The sequence below is a fragment of the Oryx dammah genome, unplaced genomic scaffold (assembly GCF_014754425.2).
Source record: "Oryx dammah isolate SB20612 unplaced genomic scaffold, SCBI_Odam_1.1 HiC_scaffold_21, whole genome shotgun sequence".
Classification (NCBI taxonomy): Eukaryota; Metazoa; Chordata; class Mammalia; order Artiodactyla; family Bovidae; genus Oryx; species Oryx dammah.
Window position 1 is genome coordinate 23,697,159 of NW_024070205.1, and position 18,059 is coordinate 23,715,217.

Sequence of the window (18,059 nt, forward strand, 5' to 3'; positions counted from 1 at the left end):
AAATTTTAAAACTTTTCTATATTTGATACAAATTTTTTTTGTTTTCCAATGATAAAACTTAAACAGTGTTATCATTATTTAGCCACTAATATCTATGCATAGAACATTGTACTGGGTCCTGTTCAGTTCAGTTCAGTTCAGTCGCTCAGTCGTGTTCTGACTTTGCGACCCCATGAATTGCAGCACGCCAGGCCTCCCTGTCCATCACCATCTCCTGGAGTTCACTCAGACTCACATCCATCGAGTCTGTGATGCCATCCAGCCATCTCATCCTCGGTCGTCCCCTTCTCCTCCTGCCCCCAATCCCTCCCAGCATCAGAGTCTTTTCCAATGAGTCAACTCTTCACATGAGGTGGCCAAAGTACTGGAGTTTCAGCTTTAGCATCATTCCTTCCAAAGAAATCCCAGGGCTGATCTCCTTCAGAATGGACTGGTTGGATCTCCTTGCAGTCCAAGGGACTCTCAAGAGTCTTAGTGAGTATGAAAATTTAAACACTATTTTCCCTGTTGCCAGTCTGAGAAACACTTTTAGGGGAAAGAGTTTAAGGAAAACACATTTCTTCCACCAGAGGTAATTAAAACCAACAGATCATGTTGTTGTTGTTCAGTTGCTCGTTCCTGTCCAACTCCTTGCAGCCCCATGGACTCCAGGGTGCTAGGGTCCTGCCCTACACTATCTCCTGGAGTTTGCTCAGACTCACATCCATTGAGTCAGTGATGCCATCCAACCATCTCTTCCTCTGTCACCCCCTTCTCCTACCCTCAATCTTTCCCAGCATTGGGGTCTTTTCCAGTGAGTCAGCTCTTCACATCAGGTGGCCAAAATATTGGAGCTTCAGCTTCAGTACCAGTCCTTTCAATGAATATTTAGGGTTGATTTCCTTTAGGATTAACTGGTTTGATCTTCTTGCAGTCAAGGGACTCTCAAGAGTCTTCTCCAGCACCACAATTTGAAAGCATCAATTCTTTGGTTCTCAGCCTTCTTTATGGTCCAACTCTCACATCTGTACATGAGTACCAGAAAAAATGTAGTTTTGACTATACAGACCTTTGTCAGCAAAGTGATGTCTCTGTTTTTTTTAATACACTGTCTGGGTTTGTCATAGCTTTCCTTCCAAGGAGCAAGCATCTTTTAATTTCATGGTTACAGTCACTGTCCACAGTGATTTTTGATGCCCAAGTCATAGTCCTAGTAATGATTTGTAAAAGTTTTTATTTGCCCATAAATTTTGGAATTAACATATAAAATTCATTAATATACTTTCTCCCTAGCATAGAAAGAGATAAATTTGGGAAAAAAATAAATGACTTTATTCATAGTAATCAGTAATACAGTTGCTATTTTTCAAATTCTATCCTTTAGATTTCTCAAAAGTTGGCAGGTAGGAAGAAAGCCAAATGTAGGGAGAGAAGAGGCTGAGAACAGGGCTCCTTGCTCCTTGGGCTCTAGCCAAAGCAGCTCTTAATTCAATCTGTTTTATATTCTGGTGTTCTAAGCAAGTTAGGTTGGGGAAGACTTTGTGATAAATGTTTCTGGTACTTTCTCTTAACTGAGATTTTTGTTTTTATTTTTAATTTGGGAAAGTATACATAAGGAAGGTGCTGAGATTTCTGGGTCTTTTTAAACTTTTTTTTGGTGTGTGTAGTTTTAGGTTCACAGCAATATTGAGAGGGAGACACAGAGAATTCCCCTGTGCCTTCTGTCCCTACTCATGTATAATCTCCCATTATCCACATCTCTCGCCAGAGTGGTGTATCTGTTACAGTTGATGAACATATACTGATGCCTCATAATCATGAGTTCATTTGTGGTGTCACTATTCTGTGGATCTGGACAAATACATTCATCATAATGGGCTTCTCAGGTGGCCCTAGTGCTAAAGAACCCACCTGCCAGCACAGGAGACATTAGAGACGTAGGTTCAATCCCTGGGTGGGTCTGGAAGGGCCCCTGGAGGAGGACATGGCAACTCACTCCAGTATTCTTGCCTAGAAAATCCAGTGGACGGAGAAGCCTGGTGGGCTGTAATCCATGGGGTCGCAGAGAGTCGGACACGACTGAAGTGACTTGGCGTGCCTGCATGCCTTTCCTCATGATAGTATCGTGCAGAATGTCTTCTCTGCTGTAAAAGTCCTTTGTGCTCTACCTGGAACAACTTGATGGAGCTTCTGACAAAATTATGGAGAACTATGACTGTATTCTTCTGGAATTTTTAACTCTCAGACTTGTCCACACTGTGTGCGATTTCTTTTGATGCTGCCGTGTCTACAGAAACATCTGCCATTTTATACTCAAGTCTCCACACTACTTTTCTCATTCCCACTACTGAAAAATCTTTTTGCAGTACACAATGACAGGACCTTTACTTACACCCTAATATCCTTTACGTATTATACCCCATTTTGCTTATTAGGTTGAGAATGAAGTATTATTTCACTATACTGTAGTATGCTGTTTTATAGTATCTTATTTTCAGCTCATAAAATAACTTGAGAAATTAAAGACTTATTTTACTAAAATGTTTTTTTGGTTTTGAATTATTTACTGCAAAAGAAAAGTTTAATCTTTTTTACCAATAAATTTAACATAAACATAGCAAATGAAGCCAGAATTTTTTTCTCCTATTTTTACTCTAGCATATGCCAAACAAACTACAGCTATACATTTGTACTTCCATAGTATAAGCTGAATGCTGTCATTTGAGGTGATCACTTAATGTAATTACAATGCTAAACATAAAGTAGAATGTGGAAATACTCTTCCATATAAGCAACAGAAATACTGGAAAATTTATAAAAATGAACTATCATTATGGTTATGGAAGCTTTGAAAACCAGCAACGTTGTTGTCAACACTGGGGCCAAAACTAGTTTTGGAACTTCTCAAAAATCCTCCTTGCCAGGTCATTGTCACTATTTGACCTGACTTACAACTCACTAGAGAAAGTTCCATTGGCAAGATGTTGTTTCTGTTTGACCTGATTCAGAGTCTCCATGGGAAAAAGACCTGGACCCCAGGGTGTTGTTGAAAACAATCAAATGTAGCACCACAACTATTGAAGGCTATGGGACAGGTGGGACGAACGGGAGCCCTGTCAAAAATCTGAAAGGAAGATCCGGCAGAGGGCCACAACTTTCTGAAAAATCTCTCATGTTCCTGGGGTGAGAATGTGTTTTGCATGTCCAGGCCAGTGTCCCCTCTCAGAAAAACTGCAGAGAGATCTAGTCTCTTACCTCTGGCTGACCGTAAGGCTCTATATAAGCTAGAAGTCAAAGGTAAGACAGATGTATAAGTTGCCTGAGTTTTGAAAGCATGCCCTACTACACACAGAGATCCCCTTGGCAAAGGGTAGAAGATGTGACTTCTAAGTGACCCAGTAGCAGCCTTTACTCTGCTAGGTTTAAAAAAAAAAAAGACAACAGAACTGATCAAAGACTTCAGTGATTCTATACAGCAGGAATTACAGACTATAGAATTTAGTTCTGGAAAAGTCACTAAACAAATAAATAACACCATCCAAAAGCCCAGCCACAATAAACCTGGGAGACAGAAGGTAGGAACTGATTCTGGAATTGTCACATTTTGCTATCTGAAATGTCTAGGGTTTTTTTGGTTTGTTTGTTTGTTTTTTCGTTTTTAATTTTGTATTGAGGTATAGCTGATTAACAGTGTTGTGATAGTGTCAAGTGAACAGTGAAGGGACTCAGCCAACAACATTGTTGTTGTTCAATTGCTAGGTCGTGTCCAACTCTTTGTGACCCCATGGACTGCAGCACATCAGGTTTCCCTGTCCTTCACTATCTTCTGGAGTTTGCTCAAATTCATATCCATTTAGTCAGTGATGTTATCTAACTATCTCATTCTCTGCCATACCCTTCTCCTTTTGCCTTCAATCTTTCCCAGCTTCAGATTCTTTTCCAGTGAGTCGACTCTTACATCAGGTGGCTAAGGTATTGGCACTTAGCATCAGTCCTTCCAATGAATATTCCGGGTTGGTTTCCATTAGGATTGATTGATTTCATCTCCTTGCAATCTAAGGGTCTCTCAAGAGTCTTCTCCAGCACCATAGTTAGAAAACATCAGTTCTTTGGTGCTCAGCCTTCTTTATGGTCTAACTCTCACATCCATATCTGACTACTGGAAAAACCATGGCTTTGACTATGCGGACCTCTGTCGGCAAAGTGATGTCTCTACTTTTTAATATACTGTCTGGTTTTGTCATAGCTTTCCTTCCAATGAGCAAGTGTCTTATAATTTCATGGCTGCCGTCATCATCACAGTGAAGCCATAATCCCCCCAGGTCCCCTTCCATCCAGGCTGCCTCATAGCATTGAGCAGAGTTCCCTGTGCTGTTCAGTAGGTCCTTGTTACTCATTTTAAATATAGCAGTGTATCCATGTCCATCCCAAACTCCCTAACTATCCCATCTCCGCGTTATTCCCCCCAGCAATCATAAGTCTCTAAGTCTGTGAGTCTGTTTTTAAGTAAGTTCATTTGTATCCTTTCTTTTTAGATTCCACATATAAAGGATGTCATAGAATTTTTCTCCGTCTCTGTTTGACTTGGACTTCACTCAGTATGACAGTCTCTATCTCCATTCATGTTGCTGCAACTGGCATTATTTCATTCTTTTTAATGGCTTGAGTAATAGTCCATTGTATATTTGTACCACATCTTCTTTATCCATTTCTCTGAAATATCTAGTTTTTGACCAAAAAGTTTATGATATACACCAAGAAGTAAGAAAAATTCAGTCAATAAAAACTATCCCATATGTTGGGCTTACTAGATAGAGACTAGTCAGCTTTTATAGATAATATTCAATGAATTAAACCATAATTAAGGAGTTAAGGGGAAATATGATAAGTATATCTTTTCAAATAGTATTAAAAATAGAAGTAAAAAACAAATCAGAACTCTGTAGTTGAAAAGTATGGTACCTGAAAAGAAAAAATAACTGGAAGGACTCATGAGCAAATTTGAGCTGGCAAAAGAATCAGTGAACTCAAGAGGCAGATCAATAGTGATTATTCAGTCTAAGTACTAGGGAGAAAACAGAATGAAGAGAAAAATGAATGAAGCTTCAGGAACCTGTGAGACACTATCAAACATACCAGTACATACAGTGCAGACTCACAGAAGGTAAGGTGAGAGAGAAAGAGCCAGGAAAATTTTGAGGAAAGAATAGCCTAGATCTTTCCCAGTTGCTTAATAAACATCACTTTACACATCCAGGAAGCTCAATGAACTCAAAGTAAGATAAACTCAAAATGGAAAAGACCAGGAACTACCAAAACAATTTTGAGAAGGAATAAGGTTTGAGGACTTTTTCTTCCCTATTTCAGATTTATAACGCTCTAGTTATTAAGACGGAGAAGGAAATGGCAACCCACTCCAGTGTTCTTGCCTGGAGAATCCCAGGGATGGGGGAGCCTGGTGGGCTGCCGTCTATGGGGTCGCACAGAGTCGGACACGACTGAAGCGACTTAGCAGTAGTTATTAAGACATTGGTGTACTAGCAGAAGGGTAGATATGTATGGATCAATTGATTAAGAATTAAGAATCCAAAATAAATCCTTATATATAGTCCATTCATTTTCAGTAAAGGTGCCAAGCAATTCATTGGAGAAAAAGTAGTTTGTCTCAAATGATACTGGGACAACTGGATTCATATCCATCCACATGCAAAAAGATTTACTAAGGCCTTTTCTTCACACCATACACAGAAATTAACTGAAAATTGATCACAGACTTTAAGAACCCAAACAATGAAACTTAGGGAAAAAAAAGAAAAATCTTTAAGAACTTGGATTAGTCAGTTTTCTATTTATAATACCGAGTGTTCTATAAAAAAAGATAAATTGAACCTTATAAAGTTAAAAGCTTATCAAAGTACAAAAACTTCTGTACTTATCTAAAAAGCAACAGAATGGTTGAAAATATTTGCAAAATACATTTCCAGTGTGTATCCAAAAGTTTCAAAGAACTCAATAATGGGATTGGAACCATCATGTATTGTTGGTGGAGTGTGAAATGATATCCTGTACCTTTTGTGAGTTTCTCAGAGTTAAACGCAAGATTGTAACATGATACAATATTTGCACTTTTCAGGTATTTGCCTAAGACCTAAATAAATATCCATTCAAAGATTTGAATGTGAGTGTTTAATAGCAACATTATTTACAATAAATTCAACAAAATTGAAACGAATATACATAAACTGGTGAGTGGGTGGACAAAATGTGGTATTTCCACACCAGAAATAGTATTAAGAGTTCCAAAACACTGGAAGCTTTTTAATGTATCCTTACATTCTGATGGCTTTAGAAAAGTAATATAAACATTTTGGGCTTCAAGTTAAACAAAATGCAATACAATTTTGCTTCCCACATTTGCTTTTTAAAATATACTTTCTTGAGACACATTTTCCATATAGTAAAAATCTACTCACTGCAAGTATATGATTCAGTGATTTTTACTAACTTTACCCAGTGGTGCAAGCATCATCATAAATCAGTTTTAGAACATTTTCTTCATTCCAATAAGACCCCTCACGCATATTTACCACCCTCCTGTGGTCATGTATGGATGTGAGAGTTAGACCCTTCTCCAGGGGATCTTCCCAGCCCAGGGATCGAACTCCACATTGTAGGCAGACGCTTTACCATCTGAGCCACCAGGGAAGCCCGTATATCCACACAGTAGATACTATTTAGCAACAGAAAAGAATGAACTGCTAACACATTTAAACATGTGAATGGACTGTAGAAACATTAGGTAAAGAAGCCATCCATACATAAAAGTTACATATATTATGATTCCATTTGTATAAAAGTTTTCAGAAAAGGCAAATATATAGAGGTAAAATATTGCAGTTGCCTAGGGTCAGTTCAGTTCAGTCGCTCAGTCCTGTCCATCTCTTTGCAACCCCACGAATCGCAGCACGCCAGGCCTCCCTGTCCATCACCAACTCCCAGAGTTCACTCAGACTCACGTCCATCGAGTCCATGATGCCATCCAGCCATCTCATCCTCTGTCATCCCCTTCTCCTCCTGCCCCCAATCCCTCCCAGCATCAGAGTCTTTTCCAATGAGTCAACTCTTTGCATGAGGTGGCCAAAGTACTGGAGTTTCAGCTTTAGCATCATTCCTTCCAAAGAAATCCCAGGGTTGATCTCCTTCAGAATGGACTGGTTGGATCTCCTTGCAGTCCAAGGGACTCTCAAGAGTCTTCTCCAACACCACAGTTCAAAAGCATCCATTCTTCAGTGTTCAGCTTTCTTCACAGTTCAACTCTCACATCCATACATGACCACAGGAGGGTGGTAAATATGTGTGAGGGGTCTTATTGGAATGAAGAAAATGTTCTAAAACTGATTTATGATGATGCTTGCACCACTGGGTAAAGTTAGTAAAAATCATTGAATCATATACTTGCAGTGAGTAGATTTTTACCATATGGAAAATGAGTCTCAAGAAAGTATATTTTAAAAAGCAAATGTGGGAAGCAAAATTGTATTGCATTTTGTTTAACTTGAAGCCCAAAATGTTTACATTACTTTTCTAAAGCCATCAGAATGTAAGGATACATTAAAAAGTTTCCAATGTTTTGGAACTCTTAATACTATTTCTGGGGCCAGGATCTCAAGAAATATCAGTGGAACTCCTTTTCAGACTCACATTGGTGTATGTGTATACACTGTTTTATACTAACCATATTCTCCTAGCTGCAAAACAAAACTTACTGTATTTGCTTATCTTTGAAAGTGAGTCATTACCCTTAGTTTTCTGAGTATCATAGGTTGGATATTGTTTCTGAAACATTTGATTAAAAAAACCCTCAAACCAGTTAAAATTAGCTTTGCTTTCCATTTCCTCATTTACTGCATTGTTTTCTTTTTCTTCTCCGTTTGTTTTTCTTCTAGATCACTGTGTTCACTACTATGATCTTCGTAACACTAAACAGCCAATCATGGTATTCAAAGGACACCGAAAAGCCGTCTCTTACGCAAAGTTTGTGAGTGGTGAGGAAATCGTCTCTGCGTGAGTATGACTCTTTTCAGAAATTGAGTTTAACATGTCATCATGTACTGGTCTGTAATGTCACCATGGATTTTGTGAAGAGTAACACTGTGGTATATGCACTTTTTCTTACAAACGTAGAATTTTCTAACATTTAATTAAAACACGTGTAGTTTAGTCTGTATTGCTCTCTTTTATATATTCTTTGTGAAGAAAATCCAGATGATGCTATATTTTTTAAAGTTGCCCCCTTAGACATTTGAACTTCAGATTGAATTTCAGCCCCTGCTCCTTAAAAACAGAGAAACAACAGTTGATACAATATAATAATGAGAAGTGTTTCATTTACTAAAGAGCACTAATATGTTTTTATATATTATCTGTATTGTAGTACAGTAGTATAATTTTGGGTTTAAAGCAATATTTGATTGACTTTTATGATTCCATGTTACTTGATCTCCCTATGATTTCATAGTGAGTTTTAAATATATTTTGAAGAGAACTTTCTAAATATGACTGTTTATACCTGACAAATATTAAGAAGCCTTCTGAACTAGAGAGCCATAAATAAGCTTTTAGTTATCTTTTATTTTGTTGAAGGTAAAAAAGGTGTCAACCAGAAAAGTACATCTCGGTTGCTAAAATACTGTTGATTAAGCTTTTCTACTAACAGGGACAGTCCGTTCTGTTATCCATTTTATTGTTCTCTTTATTTTATATTACCCTAGTAAAAGCCCATTCTCAGTCTCCTTTTTTCATATATTTCTTCTCAAGCTTAATCATACATTGTTTTCCTTATTTCACATAGTTTCTAATATATCCTAGGAGATTATTAACACCAGGGCCTTATACTTGGGATCTCCCATCCCATCTGTCTCCATACTGGTTGCTCTAGATAAGAACTTGGTAATTTGAGTTGATTTAACAAGGTAATTTGATTGCTATTTTAAAAAAAGAAAAAAGGGAAAAAAGAAAGTGAGAGCTGAATTTCTAAGGGGAGTTAACATGGAAAATTGGTTCACAAATGTATATTAAAAGTGATGACCAGTCAAAAAGTCTCCCTTCTTTAGGAGTAACTGGGCAGTAAATAATGAAAACTTTATTCAGATTCAAATATGAATGATATATTATATGGCAAAAATATTTTTTCTTAAATTTCAGACTTATAAGTGTTGAATCAGTTTGTTTGATTTCGACTAGTTGAAGTAAGAAGTGAAGTATTAGTTGCTCAGTCATGTGCAACTCTTTGCGACCCGATGGGCTATAGCCCACCAGGCTCCTCTGTCCATCGGATTTTCCAGGCAAGAGAGAATACTGGAGTGGGTAGCCATTTCCTTCTCCAAGGGATCTCCCCTACCCGGGGATTGAACCCAGGTCTCCGCATTGCAGGCAGATTGGCAGATTCTTTACTGTCTGAGCCACCAGGGAAGCCAGGAAGTTGAAGTATATGTATGCTTAACTGTATAAATTTGAAGTCTTAGTCGACCTTTTTTAATGTAGATTTGTGGTATATATATTCACCAGTCTTTTTTCCTTTTTGGTGTTTATAAATCATGATGATTTTCCTCTTGAACATATTTGGTGTTTAGAAGTATGTGAGACAAGTTTACCCAAAAGTATATTTGGAAATATGAAAAAAGTAATATTAAAACAATCCTATGCATACATGTTGCTGCAACCTCTGAATTCTTTGACTATATGCACACACAACACACACATAAAGGAATTATCAATGTAATATTGTTGAGCAGAAAAAAAAAATTTAAAACAACATAAATGTCAGAAATTCCCTGGCAATCCAGTGGTTATAGCTCTGCGCTTCCACTGCCAGGGCCCGGGTTCGATTGCTGGTCAGAGAACTAAGATTATCGCAAGCTGCATGGCATGGCCAGAAAACCGCAAAACCAAGAAACAACATAAATGTCTGAGAATAAATGCTATGTTGAAAAATAATGAGAAGCAATAGAATTTTGGAAGTTTGGAATGTGGCCTGTGAAATAAGAGTTTCAATCTTGGTTTTACTATTTACTAGCAGTGGTACCTTAAAAATATTCTTAACCTTCTATATCTGTTTCCTCACCTCTGAAATGGAACTGAGAATACTACTTATATGTTGTGATTCTTTGAAGAAAATATTGTATGTCAAACATTTAGCATGGTGCCCTATTCTGTGACTGTTAGAGAAAAGATGATTTATTGTGTAGTCATTAATAGAGAAATGTGTTTATTTCACATCAAATGTAAAACAAATTGTTGAATGAGGAAGAAGCACTTTGCAAAATAATGTGCTGTATGATTCAATTTTTATAATAAAAAGTTAGAAGTATTGAGTATTTTATTCAAATCCTCAGACTGTCTTTGCATGATAGGATTAGCATTGATTTTTATATTCAATTATTTTTTGATTAACAGCTGCATTTGCATATTAGCAAGGTAAACTGTATAGACCAAACATTCATAGTATTCCTTGCCTGTGAAAATAGTTTATATTTAATATACTAATATAATTGAACAGTTGAAAAATAAATCAACTGAAATTGGGAGCACAACTCCCAATAGAGCTTTCTTATTGTTTGATGGTGGTCGTATGGTGGTATTGATGGCTAATGGTTATACTTCCTATGTGCCCAGGGACTATTGAAAGCATTTAAATAAATTAATTTTTTTCAGTCTCTTCTAGGATTCGTCTAATCATGTAAAATAGGAATCATTATATTTCATATTTAACTGATGAAAAAATTGAGGCCAAAGAGTTTGTATTAACTTTCCTAAGGTCAAAAGCAAATAATAGCATACTGAGCATTCTGACTCAGACAGTCTGGCTCCAGAGTCTGCATTCCCTACCAGCAAACTGGATTGCCTCCGATTAGTAGTAGTGATGAGTTTCATGTCATGAAATCTTAGAGGTGTTCTAACTTTTTGTGTTTCTCTCAGTTCAACAGATAGCCAGCTAAAGCTGTGGAATGTAGGGAAGCCCTACTGCCTACGCTCCTTCAAGGGTCATATCAATGAAAAAAACTTTGTAGGCCTTGCTTCCAATGGAGATTATATAGCTTGTGGTAAGTGAAATTACTTTCTCCTGGAACTTTTAAACAGGTATCTTTCACCAAAATTGCATTCAGTGGAATAGACGACATACCAACTCAGGAAATGATCTGTACATTCAGAAGTAGCATGCTGAATTTTCTTTGGATTAGAAAAAGCGTTAGTCCTTCTCTCCTTCACTGAGCCCAAGCCCCAACCATGTGAAACAGCATAAAATTGTTAACTGTATTATGAGAAGACATTTCTGCTGATATCTTAATTTTAGAGACAGCTGTGTCTTAAGTCTGATGTTCATTTCCCCCTATATAATGTTCCCTTCAATAAACAGTCTGTTTGGGTAGTCTCAATCTGTTATTTTAGGACTCTCATTGTTGATAATTTGTACAAATTTAAATTAGAAATATGAAAATCAAATTTGGTACTGTTGAAATGCTTTTAATACATTTGATTCCTGAGTATATGAACTTCCATTAGTATTTTAAAATGACTTGGCCTTTATTCAGTAAAATTAACTATCTCTACACATATATACGTGAACCATGAACTTCCAGATGTTCAAGTTGGTTTTAGAAAAAGCAGAGGAACCAGAGATCAAAGTGCCAACATCCGCGGGATCGTGGAAAAAGCAAGAGTTCCAGAAAAACGTCTATTTCTGCTCTATTGATTATGCCAAAGCCTTTGACTATGTGGATCACAATAAACTGTGAAAAATTCTGAAAGAGATGGGAATACCAGACCACCTGACCTGCCTCTTGAGAAACCTATATGCAGGTCAGGAAGCAACAGTTAGAACTGGACATGAAACAACAGACTGGTTCCAAATAGGAAAAGGAGTACATCAAGGCTGTATATTGTCACCCTGCTTATTTAACTTCTATGCAGAGTAGATCATGTGAAACGCTGGGCTGGAAGAAGCACAAGCTGGAATCAAGATTGCCAGGAGAAATATCAATAACCTCAGATATGCAGATGACACCACCCTTATGGCAGAAAGTGAAGAGGACTAAAAAGCCTCTTGATGAAAGTGAAAGAGGAGAGTGAAAAAGTTGGCTTAAAGCTCAACATTCAGACAACTAAGAGCATGGCATCTGGTCCCATCACTTCATGGGAAATAGATGGAGAAACAGTGGAAACAGTGTCAGGCTTTATTTTGGGGGCTCCAAAATCACTGCAGATGGTGACTGCAGCCATGAAATTAAAAGATGCTTACTCCTTGGAAGTAAAGTTATGACCAACCTAGATAGCATATTAAAAAGCAGAGACATTACTTTGCCAACAAAGGTCCGTCTAGTCAAGGCTATGGTTTCTCCAGTGGTCATGTATGGATGTGAGAGTTGGACTGTGAAGAAAGCTGAGCACCAAAGAATTGATACTTTTGAGCTGTGGTGTTGGAGAAGACTCTTGAGAGAGTCCCTTGGACTGCAAGGAGATCCAACCAGTCCATCCTAAAGGAGATCAGTCCTGGGTGTTCATTGGAAGGGCTGATGCTGAGGCTGAAACTCCAATACTTTGGCCACCTCATGCGAAGAGTTGACTCACTGGAAAAGACTGATGCTGGGAGGGATTGGGGGCAGGAGGAGAAGGGGACGACAGAGGATGAGATGGCTGGATGGCATCACCGAGTCGATGGATGTGAGTCTGAGTGAACTCTGGGAGTTGGTGATGGACAGGGAGGCCTGGTGTGCTGCAATTCATGGGGTCGCAAAGAAACAGACACGACTGAGTGACCGAACTGAACTGAACATGTGTATGAACCTAAACCTTGTCAAAGCAAATCTCTTACTTTGACAGATTGTTCAAACTATAGGTTTGTAGACCACTCAGCTTTTGTTAAGAAATGGGAGATGAGTTTTGTGGATTATTAAAATCTGCATTTATAAGTGCTACAACATTTTTCCCCCCTAGACAGAAATCTTTTTAAACTTGCTTTAAAGATTATATTGTAATAACAGATTTCTGGTTCTTCTTTAGATCTCTGCTAAAAATGATTTTTATATCAATTTTGTTAAATCATTTGACAGTGATTATGTCTTTAGGTTAGGAAAATACATATTTTTTCCCTAGGAATCCCTTTTTCACATGATTCCCAAGAAGTCCTGTGCTCTGGTCTTTCATATTTTACCATAAAAGATTATTAGTCTCTGAACTTAAATGTTGAGTAATAGTGAACTTATGAAGTCCTAATACTAAGTTCTTCCATTCTAAACCAAAAAAGATATTTTAAAATAACTACTAAATTTCTTTTTTAGGAAGCGAGAACAACTCTCTTTACCTGTACTATAAAGGACTTTCTAAGACTTTGCTAACTTTTAAGTTTGACACAGTCAAAAGTGTTCTGGACAAAGACCGAAAAGAAGATGACACAAATGAATTTGTTAGTGCCGTGTGCTGGAGGGCACTTCCAGATGGGGTGAGTTTGTGTATCAGTTTTTCCACCTTGGTTTCTCATATGATACATTTCGTTTATATATACACAGGTGAGCCTTTTAACTTTAAAATATAAATTGTTGCATATATTTTCTTTTTTGCTTAGTATTGCATCACCATTTTAGAAAGTAGTAATTGAATTGTCACTAAAGGAACAGTAATTGAAATATTACATCATACTGAGATGATGTCTCTCCTGTGTACCCATAGCATCATATGCATACCTCTGTTACATCATTATCAGATTATCTCTGTATCTCTCCTACAGGACTGGAAATTTATCCAGGAAACATACTGTGTCTTATTTCCCTTTTTAATCACTTGCAGTATAGGCTAAATAAACATTGAGCTGAACCTGGTATTATATTAGGAGGAAAAAGTTTGATGTGAATAAAGAAGAGTGGCCTATATGCGTACCTAGTTAAGTACTATTTCAGGGCAGAATTTTTCTATACAAAATACATTTATATGAGAATAGTTAAACACATTTGATTTCTTAACAAGAAAGTTGAATTTCCAGGTTGCCCAAAAAAGTTTCCTCAAACTTATCATTCAGTTATGCATTTTAAAGTACAAGCTTTCTTGTAAGTTCTATGAAGAAGTAATCGTTTATATTGTCTTGATTTTGTAAATGTTAGTCATCTGTTAATGTCTCTTTTTTTAAATAACTTTTTAGGTATATACTTATTTTTATTTTTGACACACAAAATTCTACTTGATAGGTACTTTAAGACTTCTGAGTTCTTGTACAGTTTAAATAGGTGTATTCAAGCTATCTTGTTTAAAGTTCTGTAACTCAGCTTCAGTTTTGGTAGTGGCAGACAAGATGATTTGGACCAACCCTTCCTCTAAGTAGAACTAGAAAGTTAGACGAAGTATATGTATTTTAAAACCAAAACCTGTTTTAAGTCATTGGAAAATAAACAAGATAGAAAAGAATTAGCAGTCTAGGACTGTGAGCCTGGCTTTTGAATCTTCTTTCTCCACTGGGTGCATTTGCCAGTTTTGGTGGAATGTCTGAGAATACTTATGGTAGCTTCATGGGATCACAGGGAATGCAGTCCAGTGCCCACCACCGTATGGGTGAACTCACTTTGGTCTCGGTGCCCAAAGGGCTCTAGTCTAGAGTAAACCAGTTGAAGATAAGCCCCCAGTGATTTTGCAACTCAATTTCAGGTCACATCAATCCTGAATAAACTGAGGTTATCATGGATTACTGGGGTTCACAGGATGTAAAATTAAATCCTCTCTTCAAGAAGGCCTTCAAAAGAAGATCACCTAAGAATTTTATTCTTTTTCAAAATTGCAAATATAATAACTAGGCACAATAAAATGTAAACAGACATAGGAGAGGCAAGATGACATGAATAAATTTAGCGTAGGAATTGGACAATAGAAACAAATTCACAGCAACTCTGGGTATTATCAGACATAGCCTGGAAATAACCATACTGACAAAATGAAAGACAAGGTTGAAAATTTCAATTGGAAAATAAAAAGCAGTTTTAAAATGAAAATTCTCGAACTAAGAAAATATAGTTACCAAAAGTAGGAACTTAGTGGATGGGTTGAATGGAAGATGAGGCACAGTTGAAAAGAGAAGTAATGAACTTGTAGCATAGTTAGAAGAAAATATACAAAAGCAAGCATGGAGAGTCAAAGAATGATGGAAAAAAAGGAGGCAGAAGCTGAAGTAAGAAAGTTGACGCTCAGTCATGTCGGACTCTGCGACTTCATTGACTGCAACCCGCTAGGCTCCTGCCCATGGAATTTTCCAGACAAGAATACTGGAGTGGGTTGCCATTTCCTCCTACAGGGGATCTTCCCCACTCAGAGTTCAAACCCACATCTCTTGCACCTCCTACATTGACAGGTGGATTATTTACCACTGTGCTACGTGGGAAACCCCAAAGCAGATATTAGAAAGGATTATTGTTGATAAAGCTTTACATCATTGATGAAAGACATTAAGGCAGAGATTCAGTAAACTTTCTTACCCCAGAGAATAAATGACTTGAAACCTACATTGTGAGTAGAGATTTAATATCAGATCTAGACCCTGAACATACATAGATGGGCATGAAAATCTGACCTTGGGTCTGCCTTCTAATAGCACTTTGCTGTGGAAATAAGCTGTATTGAGACAAATAGGGAATGTTATGTGTTAGGAGCTAGTTATCTCTTAATTTTACTCTGAAACCTCATCTATCACATTGCTTCTGAACTGAGAGAACTGTGAGTTGACATACTGGCCTTACATCTGTGCAGCGTGAACAATATAAGGCTGGCAGGAAACCAAGGTACCTCTCTGGGTTGAAATGAACCACCTGCATCTCAGCTGTCCTTGGCAACTGTGCTCACTGTCTGTGGTTTGGGGAGAGAGCCAAGAAGCTATGCATGGTTTTGAAGATGCTGTGCACACTGAATATCCTATCTTATATCCTTCTATAAAGCTAACGAAGTGCTAGATTTAAAACTAATTGTGTCTAATCCTGTGACCCTTGCTGGTGGTGGGACACATCTTATTAAAACTCCTGAAAAAATACAATGAGAGATTCTTAAAGCAGAGAAAAGCTGTCTTCAAAGAATGGGTAATTGGACTGACAACATCTCAATGAAACAATAGAAATCAAAAGATAGTGGAGCCAGATATTCAGTGTGTGAAGGAAAAATAACCTGCCAATCTAGCATTCCGTATCCAGTAAATGAAGACTTTTAGATAAATAAGAATGAAGCATGTGTCACCAGCAGAAAATTTTCTACACTAAAGAAAATCTTAAAGGATATTCTTAAAGCAGAAGGAAAAAAAAAATGCAGCAGATGGAAGGTCAGAGTTGCAGAAAGGAATGGAAAGCAATAGAAATGGTAAACATGCAGTGAATCTAGGTGCATGTCGACTGTATAAAGCAGTGGTGTCTGTTGGACATAATACACACACAGGATTAAGTACTTGACAGTAATAAGTCAGAAGAATAAATGTGATTAAAGTCTCTCAAACCCTTGCTTTGTCAAGGAAGGTGGCAAAAGAACTAATTAATATTAGACAGAAAGGGTGCATATTATAGTTCATAGGATAATCTTCAAAGTAGGTTCTTAAAGTCTACTTTTTCTTCTAGGCTTATAATATTTGCTTTTAATTCCTTCCATTTAAAGTCATAATATGTCTAAAATTGTTTGTTTTAATCTGAGGGACAGTTCTTTGTCCTTTCTCTTTTTCTATCTTCCTAATACCTTCCCTATGTCTAAAAGCACATCAGAGTCTTCTGTCCTTTGTTCTTCTGTTAGTGGCTTTAGCATTTCTACTGTTAAAGTGCCACAACCTCTTGTACCGCATTTAATTTTCAAAAGGGTTGTAAGATAAGTTTGAACTGTATCAAAAATACTTTTTTTTAGAAGAAGAATTTTTTATTATACAACATAGCTCCTCTCTAGGATACTTAGAAATGGTAATATTTATACTAACGAAGAATGCAGAATTCTTCATTTCATATTTTGTTTTTACTTTATAATTTTAATTCATTTGAATATATTTTAATTAAACTTTAGTAATTTAGAATTATTGACGTATGAATATTCTGTTATTGCCAGATTCTTAGGATTTTAACCCCCAAGAGTTAATCTTATTTGTATTGCCTATTTTGGTATTAATGTCATGATTTTTTTAAAAGAGGGGAATTTGTATGAAATAACTGCTTGGAATACCACTTACCACTCTACTTTTATTTAGACTTTGAAATTTAATTTTCCCATTAGTTGGTTTTTAAATATAAATGAAGTGAGCTTGATCATATGTTTAACTTGCTATAATAAAAAAAAATTACTATCCATTTATTTGAAAAAGCAATTGTAAAGTCTAAAACTGTGTACTTGAATGTAGTATATCCATATATGGTTGAACATCCAAATACATTCCATTGAATAATTACACAATCTATGAAATAGTGTGGTTTACTTTATTTCCATGTATAGCGGTCAGCTATGTACATTTGATCATAGAGTATGGTGGGCTAGTGGACTATAATTTCAGTTCATTTTGTGACTCTTTTTCCTTGAAAAGTACCACATAATTTATTTTAACCTCTTGTATCCCAGTGTAGTAATGTTTGCTGTCTGATACTTATTGGACAAGCCATTACCTGGATCTGTTTATGTTAGTTCTAGTTTCAGCCTTTCTTCTAAAATATTCTATTTACTCACAATTTCTAGTAAGTATTCATATGGACTAACATAAAATTTATTTCTTTGTTCCCTTCTTTCCTCCTAAAAGACATTAGTGATATGATTAGTTTAAGTAATTATCCTTAAACTAATTTAGAGTTGATTCCAAAGAAAGTTCTTTTGCAGCTGTATATTAGGCAAGTGGGGAGTCAGAGTGAATTTCCTTGGCAAGCGCATCGGTAGAGAATACTGTCATCATCTTGAAACATTGCATAGGTTTTGATTTTTGTTTTCTTCCCCAAAGAGTTACAGTAGCTTATTATTGAAAGAAACCGTTAGTAATGAATACATGTATATTTTAGAGAATTTAGAATAACAAAAAAAAAATGAATATCTGTTATCACTTT

At 36.7% G+C, this 18,059-nt stretch overlaps 1 protein-coding gene across 3 annotated transcripts in view; it reads left to right on the forward strand.

Annotated features, from left to right (window-relative positions):
• Positions 1-18,059, forward strand: part of COP1 (COP1 E3 ubiquitin ligase) — a 226,819-nt gene that overhangs the window by 167,145 nt on the left and 41,615 nt on the right. For all 3 annotated transcript variants that reach the window (XM_040263920.1, XM_040263922.1, XM_040263921.1), the window contains 3 exons: positions 7,926-8,043; positions 10,957-11,081; positions 13,317-13,477. In XM_040263920.1, coding sequence (XP_040119854.1) covers positions 7,926-8,043; positions 10,957-11,081; positions 13,317-13,477 — 404 coding nt within the window. The remainder of the gene's footprint in view (positions 1-7,925; positions 8,044-10,956; positions 11,082-13,316; positions 13,478-18,059) is intronic.